The 11,877-nt window shown below is 41.7% G+C and overlaps 1 protein-coding gene across 1 annotated transcript; it reads right to left on the reverse strand.

The window, feature by feature from the left end:
- Positions 1–1,356: 1,356 nt before the first annotated feature.
- LOC149249299 (uncharacterized) lies at positions 1,357–1,884 on the reverse strand. Its single transcript, XM_089452594.1, has one exon. It carries the CDS (start codon positions 1,882–1,884, stop codon positions 1,357–1,359), a length of 528 nt encoding a protein of 175 aa, XP_089308720.1.
- Positions 1,885–11,877: the final 9,993 nt, after the last annotated feature.

An 11,877-nucleotide genomic window follows, 5' to 3' on the forward strand; every position in this document is an offset into this window, starting at 1 on the left:
GGATACCTTCATTTGTGCCCTCATGGTATGCCTATGCCACTTCATTGATAAGTCTTTCCACTGTTTTCCTACCTTTGCGAGCCTCAGACATGCCCAGGTCCGTGTCCCTTCTAGTCGCTTGGGCCCGTCTTCCACGACCACGGTTTTTCGCAGGATGAGCCATGGTTGCGCTATCCCAGTCTTGTTCATTGCAACAATTCGTTAACCAAAGACAGTTAAACATAATATAACAATAGTCTTGCACCTAGGTGGTAGTGTTACAACTTGCCGCCCTGCCTTGTTCCTCCCCTTCCCCATCAATTGCAGTGTCGAGGCCTTCATGGTCGTAGGTCAATTCCCAGAGGGGGCTGACCCACTACCATCCCTAGTGGTACCCCACTGCCACAACCACCGCCTCTCGGCCTCAAGCAGGTTAGCTTCCACTCCCCAATTATGAGTTGGTGAGCGCTGCCACATGCCCTCATTCAGCCAACCACGGTATGCATACCCTTTGCCTAGGACGCAATCAGATAGCCCAGCCCAGTCATCCCCTCATCCCTGAGCCCCATGACACCGCCATCACCTATCTTCCTGTTATAACCGGCTCTATTTCCTTGCCAGACTTCCCTCCCATAGTTCTCAACCTTTCCCCTTCTGTTGTGGTTCCTACCTATCTCCCAACAACTACACATGCATCTATAGCAGGGGCCTTCTCCCAGACTGCGGGTGGATTGGCAAACTCTACCGTGGGCTTGTCACTCTACCTATACCTGCAGGACCCCTACAAGCTGCCCTACTCGGCCCTCTGCCCAGAATTCCTAGGGTTCCCATGTGGGATAGGAGAATTTCGAAGCAGAGGGAAATGGATGCAATACCAAGCGAATGCAAAAGACAGATGCAAGACCAGGAAAGTGCCACCAACCTCCACCCCCAATTCCTCTAGCGCTACTCAATTTCACAGCTTTCACCCATAAAACTCCCCCTCTCCCTCAAGCGAAAACCAGAACAGGTCAACATTGCAAGGGTTGAGAGATACCGGATTACATACCCGTTAACTCCTGCAAGCAGACGATGTGCTTGGTGCTGTGGATGGCGTCGCAGAGCCTGTCTGGTGCACCAACCTTCCCGTCCACGATCGATCTGAACAACAGCACCCAACTGTCTACCACCAACACAACTCTCGTTGTCACCTTTCCCACCTTCCTTGCATGCCATCATGCAAAAGGCCACCGCACCCATCGCCTCGAGCATTGTGGGGGGTGGTGGTACTGTACTCAGAGGTACCCTCCATTAAACCTCTATTCGATTTCCCAACCACCGGCTTGCATCCTGATTGGGGTCTTGGCCACTTGGGAGGCCATATTGGAAGCTTTGCCTCTAATCTTGTACCAGGATTTCAGCCAGAGTCTGATACCTATCATCCCAGGGCTGGACTAGCCAAAGTTTTTCCACCGGGACATTTTGGTGGTTGCAACCCCAATTGGCTAAGAATTCTGCCCCTTTATTCCATTCTCTCTTGACGTGATTAACCATGATGTAGTCAAACTTGTGGATCAACTCTCCGATTTCTTGGATTAATCTGGTTGTTCTCTTACTGTGGCTGAGATTATCCCATTTGGATCCATGGTTAAGCTTTGTCAGCGTGTTGATGACCAGGCTTGAGTCGCCCTCAACCACTACGTTTCGGTATCCCACGCGGACAACTATTTGCAGGCCTTGCTTGGCCACAGCAAATTCTGCTTCATTATTACTGGCGAACCCACAAGAATCTGCATATATTAACTCAGTGTTGGCCTGGGAATACCGGAAGAGGCCAGCCGGTCCAAGGTTGCCTTTTGAGGCCCCATCAAAACTTAGTTTTATAAATCCTTGCCCTAGGAGAGTGAAATGGTCCAGAGATGTCATTCGTACCCTGCATTTTTCCCACGCAGTGGGCGCTATCATTTCCAGAGATAAGTTAAGCTTTTTCAGAATTTGAGCTTCCTAGGGCGACAGGTACTTGCCAATCCTCTTGGTTCCATTGCTTTGCTAAGATCGTTTCCCTGATGTTATGAATTACTCCTTCCTAGACTTGTTCTTGAGTTGAGGATTGGTTCTTGAAGATTCGACAATTCCATTCCCTCTAGATGGCCAATAGGTTTAGGCCTAGGGCCAGTCCCCAAGCTCTATTTATCACTGGGCTAGAGAAGATGTGGCTTCTCCAAAGGATAATTGTTTCCCTGATACTATGGTGATCTAGATCCATTCTTCCAAAGACTCCTTGCATCTGCCTCCATTTCTGTTCAGCAAACAAACACGTGTTAAGCATATGCTCTAGGTCTTCACTATGTTGTTGGCAAAGCCAGCAAAAGGAAGGTCCATGGAATCCCTTTTCTGGAGTTGGTCCCATGTTAGGATACGTCCTTTACTAACCAGCCATATGAAATGTGTTACCTTTGGCAAACATCCTCCCTTCCATATGTTTTTTCCATATTATATTTTGTCCTTCCTGGGCTTCCCTGTTTGGAGATCATATGCTTCTTTTATGGTAAAGGTCCCTTTTGTGGTATGACCCCATCTCAGAATATCCAGATCATTTAGGACCGTTAGTTTTCTCGATCCCAGTTCTTTATCTAACTCAGTGCACTGCTCAGTCTCTGGAGCCTGATGCCAATTTTCCTTCTTTTTCCATTGTCTCCAACCCCCCACCCCTTGTTCTTCTTTCCAGAATTGCTCTACTTGTTGTATGTTCTTGTCTCTAGTATATATAAATATGTCCCTCAGATCTTGCCTTTCAAACAGTCATTATCTTTGTTGCCAAAATTTGTGCCAAAATCTTATTGTTTTACCATTGTGGATTTCCCAGAAAACATGTTGGTTAATGAGGTTCCTATTTTGGGTTGCCAGGTTCCACACTGTCGATCCTTTAGGAGGGTCCCTATATCAGAGAATATCTTTGGTTCTTTCCGGCATGTTATATTTTCTTGTCCATATTTGTTTCCAGATATCCATCCCTCCGCCTATCCATCTCCACCATAATTTTTCTCCCATAACTTGGTTTAGAGTGTAGGGGTCTCTGAGGCCTAGCCCCCCTTCCATTTTATTTTTCGCCAAGCCCGACCAAGATACCAAGGCCCATTTCCTGACTTTTTTTGCACCACCCCAAAGATTTTTTTTTTAAATGTCAACCATTTTGGAGCAAGCCCCTCTTAGGGCAGCCATGCCAGATAGTTGATAAATGGGGATAGACTGAAGCATGACTTTGAGGAGGATTGTCCTGCCTGCTAAGTTAAGGAATCTAAAAGCCCAACTGTTAAGCTTTCCCTGAAGCTTTTGAAGAATCGATTGCCAGCAAGGGGTCTTCAAAGAGTTTTCAGATAGGGGCATTCCTAAATATTTAGATGGGAGGGTCCCAATGCCAAACCCCAGTATCCTGGCAAGGTAGGTCCGAACATTCCCCTAGGTGTTAAAAAAGAAAATACATGATTTGTCATTATTTATCCTTGTCCCCGAGGCCTCCATGAAGGTGATCAAGACTTATTTTATTCAACGCGTTTCTCGTAGGGATACCTGCCAAAAGAGCATGATGTCATCCACGAATTATTGGTGTGCAATGGCCAGGTCATTGCCCCAAATCCTCAGGCCTTGAATCTTAGATTCCATGACTTCCTTTTTGATAAAGCGACCCGGCCGTTACGCTACAAGAATAAAGAGGAAAGGAGATATAGGGTCTCCCTGTCTTAAGCCACGGGTTGGGTTGAAGGTGGGGGTGGGAGACCCATTCAGCAAGATAGAGATAACAGGGGAGGATATCATGGCATGTATCCAGTTTATCCATCTTTGATCGAAACCAAAGGCTTTGAGGATGTCATTTAGATAGGCCCAACTTAGTCGATCGTGGGCCTTAGAGAGGTCCAACTTAATCATCATCCCTGGAAGCTTTCTCGTCTTTAGTGAATGCGCTATTTCCTGCGAGGCTACAAACCCACCCAAGATTTGTCTTCCTTCTACAAATCCAATTTGCTCTAGGGATATGAGGTTGGGCAGTAAAGGTTTGAGGCGCTTTACAATGAGTGTAGCGAAAATTTTATAAATGCCATTACATAATGCAATGGGACGAAACCCTTGTGGATCTTCAGATTTCGAAGTTTTGGGAATAAGAGTAATGAAAGTAGCATTCAAACTAGGATATGCCTTTTGTTTACGACGATATTTCACCACCACCTCAAGAATGTCTTGTCCCTTGAAACACCAAGTTGCTTGGAAAAATTCTGCTGTGAACCCATCAGGGCCAGGGGCCTTATTTTTTACATTCCTTTGACAACCTCTTCCATCTCTTCCAATGTGGCAGCGCGTATCAAAGCTAAATTCTAGTCTCGTGACACCATATGAGGGATATTGTTCGTAATTCTTTGTATGGATTCTGACCCATTCTCCAGTTGTTCTATGAGGAGGTCTTTGAAGTGGTTCACAAGTAGCTCCTCCATTTCCTCATGTTGAACCCTGCGATTCCCCTCCTCATCTTTCAAAGAGTATATTCTATTGTGTTGCATGTGTTGGACCATGGCTTTATGGAAGAAATGAGTATTTCGTTCTCCTTCCCGCAACCAATTTACCCTTGATTTCTGTTTCCAGAGAATTTCCTCTTGCTTTCTTCTTTCCTCCAGCTGGTTTATTAACAATCCTTCTTCCTTCACAAGATCCTCCGATCTCCCTACTTGAATAATTTGTTGTTGCATCTCCCCCATTCTCTTGTTCATCTGGTGTTGGTCATTCACAATATGTCCAAATTACTCCTTGTTCCATTTCTTAGTTTTTTCTTGAGTTCCTTCAATTTTAGTTGGAAGGTATGCATGCAATTCCACCCTTGCTCTTCACTCCTTCCCCACCATTCCTCAATTTTTTTTAGAATCTCGGGGTCTCTTAACCATAATGCCTCAAATCGGAAAGGGCGGTTCTTAGGTCACACTTTCAAGTCTATCTCGAGTCTTATCGCCCAGTGGTTAGAGCCCATGCATAGGAGGATCGAGGCTTCCACGAATATGTCTTTGCTTATGGCTTGTTCTGAGATCAGGTATCTATCCAGGCGAGAGGCAATTTGATGGCTTCCTCCCCTCCTATTATTCCATGTGTGGATTCCATTAATATTTGGTAGATCCACTAGGTGTAGTTCTCTAATGAGGTATCCAAAGGCTTCCATATCAGCGATCGTTCTTCTCATTCCTCCCTTCTTCTCATCTTGAGAGGTAATCATGTTGAAATCTCCGCCAACAACCCATAGGTCCTCTAGGTATAGGCTCCTCATTTTTTCTAGATTCTGGAGGAATGTTCCTCTTTCCCCTAGGATATGTGGTCCATAGACCCCTGTAAGCATCACCCATTCATTGGATCCGATATGTCGGAACTTTCGTGAGAGTATTCTTGGTAGGCTTATCCATTCATCAAACATTATCTCTTCGAGGTTCCATAGGATTGCTAGCCCTCTCGTGCTTCCATTGGCGTCCTAAGCCATTACTTGGTACCAAGGTTTGAAATTTTCCAGAAGTTCCTTCAACTTTCTTTCACTGATCTTGGTTTCCTGTATTATCATGATGTTTGGATTGCCTTTCTTCAATCTCTCTTTAAGGTACCTTTGTTTGCCTCTGTTTTTGAGGCCTCTTATATTCCATGATGTGATGATCATTTCAACAATTTGAAGGGTTGTTGGAATACCTCTAACAGTGGTACTACCCTTCCAAAATTTACTAGTAGCTCCCCACCATTTGTATGGACTCATTTGAGGTTCTTCTTCCCTGCTTTTTCCCCCCATTTCCTTGGGTTTCAGGTTCTTTCCCTTGGCTAGCTTGGGAGCCTAGGTGTTCTGGTTATACTATGATAGTTGTGCCTTGCTTGGCTTTGTATTGTTGGAAGGTTTTCTTATATAATTGCTTCTGGTCTTCTAGGATGAACCGTTCATCTAAGTGCCTCCATTCTTGCATTAAGTGCTTCATCACTTGTTCCTCGACGCTGAGGTATTCCCTCAGGTTATCAATCTCCATATGATTATGATCTATCATTTTCCTGGGGTTCTCCTTTCCTTGAGTTTCTAATGCCTCTTTTCTCTTGGGCTTGCTTCCTTCTCGGCATTTTTTTTTTTTGCAGATTTTCAGCTTCCATTGTAATGCCAGGGATTGCCTCTCCCGCTTCCTCCTCCTGTAAGACTATGAACCGGTTTTGGTTTCGGTACTCTTTTTCATTTTAGCTCGCTCTCTGATTTCTAGTAGGCCTCTGATTCCTTTTCCGTCTGTGAACCTCCTAGAACCCTTCCCCATCTTCTCTTGTCATCGATTCCCCTTCTTTTTTCTCAGTTGTAGGGTTTTCACTCTGGTTTAGTGAGCAAGATCAATACATATGGCCATATTCATGGTAGCGCTGACATCTGAAGGGGATGTGCTCATAATCTAGGGGTTGTTTCCAGATCTCATCATGGTATTCCAGTTCTATGAAATCTGGTAGTGGTTCAGTGATGTTCATGTAGACGTAGATTCTAGTGTAAGAGGTGTACCTTCCCCATCGTGTGGAGTCTGCAACCTTAACAAAGGTTCTAATAGAGTTGCCAATCCCTTCTAAGATTTTTAGATCCCAGAAATCCATTGGTAAGGCAAAAAGTCGAACCCATACTGGGGCAGCAAGGAGATTTTCCCGATTTGGGTTGTAACATTCCTCCCAATGTCTTATGAAAAGGCATGCATTATTGAAGAAATAGGGCCCATCCTCAAAAACCCTCTCTTTGTCTTCTAGGTTGGAGAATATCACTATGAAGAAGCCTTTTGCCCCTAGTTTGAGATCAATGTGGCCCTTCGGTTGCCATCTTTGTTGAATCCATTTAATCAACTCCTTTTCTATTGGCGAGGCTCCAATAAATTTGCAGATAAGGGCGTGGTCCTTCATGTACTTCATGTATTCCTCCAGCTTGTTGTTGGGTATAACGAATCTTAGTTTCTTGGTGGCTCGTGGCAGACATTGGCCTCCCAGACCCGCTTGCCATTTCGCTCCCAGGACTGGAGGTCCTTTATCGTGGTCGTCGTTGTTGTCTGCAACTGCTCCATGTTGGCTGGATTCCCCTGCCGCTATATTCCAATAGGAGGGGATCTCTCGCCCCCCTTGCCAGTCTGTTCATGAACCCGGCCAATAGGTCTGTCATATGTTGTTGCTGCAGTCCCTTCGCGATCAGGGATTCCTGCAAGTTTGTCAGGATTATTTTGATGAAACCCTAGCCTCTCGCTTCACCATCGCTCTCTCTAATTTTAATAATAAGACATACTTATTATTTATCAAAAAACTAAATCTTTATTTATTTTAAAAATATTAAAAAATAAGATTTCACCATATAAAATTTCATTTAAAAAACAAAAACAAAAACAAAAAACAAAACAAAACTGAAAAACAAACAAACAAACAAACTTGTAAAAATATCTATAAATGGAATCGATAAATATTAATACTTAAATAATCTATATTTTTTAATTTTATTAAGTATAACACTATCTCATTGTAAACATAGTCAGTAAAAAATATTGTAAATAAACTCAATAATCAAACCATTCTCTTCTTCATGGTAGTTGTAAATGGATTCAATAAATATGATTATCAACCCGTAATTTTCCACTAATGACAAAACATATTGTCTATTTCTTGTAATTAGTTCGATAACATTGGGGAGGTAGGAGTGGGAGGGGTTATTTATCACCCCTGACAAATAAATAGAGACCAAATATGCTTGGGGTCTGGGGTGATCTTCTAACAATCAAGCCAAATTCCTAACATTATGGTAGGGGCTCAAATTGGCAATTAAAAAAAAACATCTGGAAACTAATGGTTTTTGGTGACTCTATGAAAGTTATTCAACAGGTGTGCAAAGTCAAAGATACCTAGGTGCAAAATCTCTCTCCTATTTTGAATAGAATAAGGCTGCAAATTCCGAAGTTTGAGGTCATTAACTTCTTCCACATCAAGAGGCACATAAATGCAATGGAAGATTCTCTCGCTAACAAAGGAGTAAGTGTAGATCAAGGATTAATGGCTCAGGATGATAACATCATCATTATTAAACCTATTCCATGAAAATACCATTTATAAATTTGATAATTTGTGTCGAGAGCACACTAAGTAGCATTAAAGGAGAAAAGATCAAGTTGGAACTTTGACTTCATCCTTCCAATACTCAAGAGATCTTTTTGTTCATTCATTCTCTCCCCCTATGGATTTGGTGAATACACTCCATGGCCAAGTGTTGGGTTCGGGCGTAAATGGACAACTCACAAGATATTAGAAGAAACAAAGGAAAAGTGAAAAGTTAATGCTCATGGTATTAATTTTGGATGGAGGCAAGGCTTCAATATTTCCATTTTTGCAGTTCAAATAACACACTTGAGAATCTTCGGTTTAATGAGGTTGGATATCAATTGCAACGGTATTAATTCTCTGATTGTGCTTTGAGGACGAAGAATGTGTAAGCTAGATGAATGTTTCAATTCAATGGAGAGAGGTTTCAGGCTAGTTGATACAAGCCCACAAGTATATACAGATTGGTGGTGCACTATAGCTTTAATATGAGTTTGTTTGCTAAAAATTTGAGCAACGAGGACAAATTTTGGAGTAACAAACATAATGGAGTGCTCAAAAAATGCAAAGAAGGAGGATTTTAATAAACGATTAGGCTATTTGACAACTTTGACAAAGTATACACTGAATTTGTTATCCATGCACGAATAAGATGGGTAACATTGATTCCCAAGCCCAGTCTGTTGCCTCGCATCAAAAAAATGACTTGTTGTAGACTAAGGTTCAGAGGCTTCAAGTGGCTTATGACACCTTGAGTTTGGAAATGGATATAGTGATTTCCCTGCTCGATGGAAGGATTAGAGGGGTGGAAAAGGAATCAAATGTTGAGGTTCGTGAGTTGCAAGGAGAAGTTCATGTTCTTCTGGTGGTGGCAACTTCTGAGGACACTTTGGACTTGGCTTATCTTCCCTCTCAGCCTTAAATTGGTGATTTTGAAGTCGGTATCTCCATGGGGCTGAACACTGAAGGACAACTTTCTTTAGTTTTAAATTATGCTTTGTAAGTTTGTTAATGTATTAGGAGTTTTTTGGAGGCAGTGTAAGCTCTATCAGATTAGAACAATAGTATGTAGACAAAGAGGAATCTAAGGGGACATTTGATCTATCATTACCACATGTTGAGGAAAAGGGATCTAGTAAGTCTTATGGGGAGGCAGGGTGGGGCAGTTGGAACCCTAATTGCCTCAACCTTATTTTCATGCTTCCACTGGTTCATGTTGCAAGTTGTCGTTGTTGTTTTTCATGGGCATCCCTCTACTACGGGTTTGTGTGTGCGTGGATCCACTGGAGTCCCTTCTTGCTTTCGTTGGTGTATTGCTTTGAGGTTGGGCTTTTCTTAGGGTTTTGTCGTCGCCCTATTCGTGCCTCTATCGTTTGAGGCCCTCCATTGACACGAAAAAAGCCATTATGGCCAGGGGTCTTTTTCTTTTGTCTTGGTTGGCATCGTATTTATTCATCTATGCCCTGCTTTTTGCTTCCATTCTTCGATTTTCTGGAGTCATCATCGACTACTTGTTGGGCTTTGTGGCCCACTTTCTTGTCGCTTAGGGTTCCTTCTTGTCATTGCCTTGTTTGTGGGTGTTGGAATGGGGTTTCCACGAGTTTTCTTAGAGCTTTTCGGCTCATTTTCATGATGCCTAATTTTGGGCTTGTTTTACTTGGGGGGTTTCATCCCTTGTGGACTATTTTGCGTGTATGTGTGTGATGAGGCATGTTGGAGCATCTCCAGGCGTGTCCAAGCTAGTCAAAGCAAATTTTGGCTGTTATTTTTTACTATTTTAAGTGTGTACGTATGATAAGGCTTGCTAAAGAATCTCAAAGCGTGTCCAAGTCAATCAGGGCATCTTCCAACGATTTTTTGTATGTAGGCCTTGTGCCCCTTTTCTTTGAAATTTATGTTGGGGTCTATTGACCCGCATTGTAATATTGATTTCTCGTTTTTTGGGCTATATCTAGTGCTCCTTGTAGGGTTCTTTGGCAAGCTTGCATGCTCTACTATCTTGTTTATTTCATAGTTTATGTAAACAATTTTAATTTTAATGAAAGTTGTTGGTTTTTTCGTTCTTTCTTTCTTTCTAAAGAAGAAGAAGGCATACGGCTAAATGTGTCGATCTTTTTTTTTATCATGTATGTGCACAAATGGATGATGCTTCTAAAGCAAATGTAAAATATTATAGCCTTCAAAGCAACTAAATTAATAGAAAAATCTCCCACCTGTTTCATTAAAAAAAATAAAAATAGTCCAGTAATATTCAATTTATAATAGTATTTATAAAAAATGGTTAAAGATGCATGATTTCCTTTTATAATTTTTAGATTAACATATGTTAATCCATAAACAAAGTTAATAAAAATTGTGATTTTATTTATTTATTTATTTTTAATTTTTAATTTTATTTATTTATTTTTAACACAATCGGATATTGGTTATATTGCAAAAAAGAAAAAAGGAGCATACTCCTATTACAATCGATGAGGTTTGGATTCAAGTAGAGAGATGAAAATGGGAGCGCAGTCCCTATTTCTATACTTGGGATCCAAAGTTCTATTCATTCCTTTGTCTATCCTGGCATATTGCCTTACATATTGTCCTAAAAGTAATATAAACTTGCAATACATTAAATTATTATTTGATTTTTTAGTATTGATTGACTTACTGCTCCTGTTGAGAGTGATGCTTCTTGCTTTGCTGAACGGAGTTTTCTCCTTCCTGGCTCTGAGTGGTTGACTTGATATAGGCGATGGCTTCCTCTAGGTGCTTACACTTGTTTTTGAGTGCAAGTATTTCGGCTTTCTGAGTTTCAATATCTCTCTGTTGATAAATGTTCTCCCTCCTCATTTATGACCTGAGTTCCTGAAGGGCATCATTGAACCTGCTTATCATGAATTTATTTGCCCTACATGTAGGACATCCATCATTTTTTGCAACTCTTTCAATTGGGTTGCATTCCATTTTGTTCCACTGTTTTGCTATATTTTTTATAAGACTTATGTTCCTCTTATATGTGCTCTTACTGTTCTTGTTGTTGTCTTGTTTGTGCCTTCCGCTGGTGTTGTTTTGCTTTGCTTCATTGTTTTTTAAAGACTGTCCTTCCCTTAAAGAACAATCTAACTTGAAGCAGCTTGTCACCGTCCAAGAGTAAAGGAGGCACAACGACGCCTAATATGGAATAGAGGAGATGTACTGAGACCAATTTGAAGAGATTCTCTGAGACTGATTTGAGGAGATATCTGTCGGAATCTTAGCGATGGTTGAGTGGGTAGGAATGAAGAAATCGCAGTGAGATGAAGGATGACTCTGCGGGAGGTGTTGAAGGTTTTGATGAGAGGATGACTCACTAATAGATTTACACAAGGAAATGAAAACACATAACAGAGAGCTATTGCGATTCAGGGGAGAAAGACACAAGATGGTGTGGAGAGCGCTATGCCTATTGAGGAACACGAAGTTAAGAATGTTGTTGCAGTGATTGGGGATGAGCATTCGCTTACAATTTATGTACGCATATTTTCTTTGAAGCTTGACAGTGATATGACAGATAACAACGCTATTCATGCGGAGAAGATCTCTATCCTCCTTGGCCTGCGGGCTTGGGATAGAGGCAGATTTATATTGGATTTTCTGTATATACACCTGTGATTGCCAATTGAGTACAACTGCTAAAATATCTACCTCATGATCTTCTGATGTACTCTCACAGTTGATTTGATTTTTCTCATACTTTTTTCCATTGTTTAGCTCTTTCCTCATGAAGAATGAATTAATCTATGGGATGGAACTGAAGTATATATCTTCATTTTCCTTAATACTTCATGC

Source organism: Pinus tabuliformis, chromosome 7 (assembly GCF_031772625.1).
Source record: "Pinus tabuliformis cultivar Carrire ecotype Pingquan chromosome 7, CPIR1, whole genome shotgun sequence".
Lineage (NCBI taxonomy): Eukaryota > Viridiplantae > Streptophyta > Pinopsida > Pinales > Pinaceae > Pinus > Pinus tabuliformis.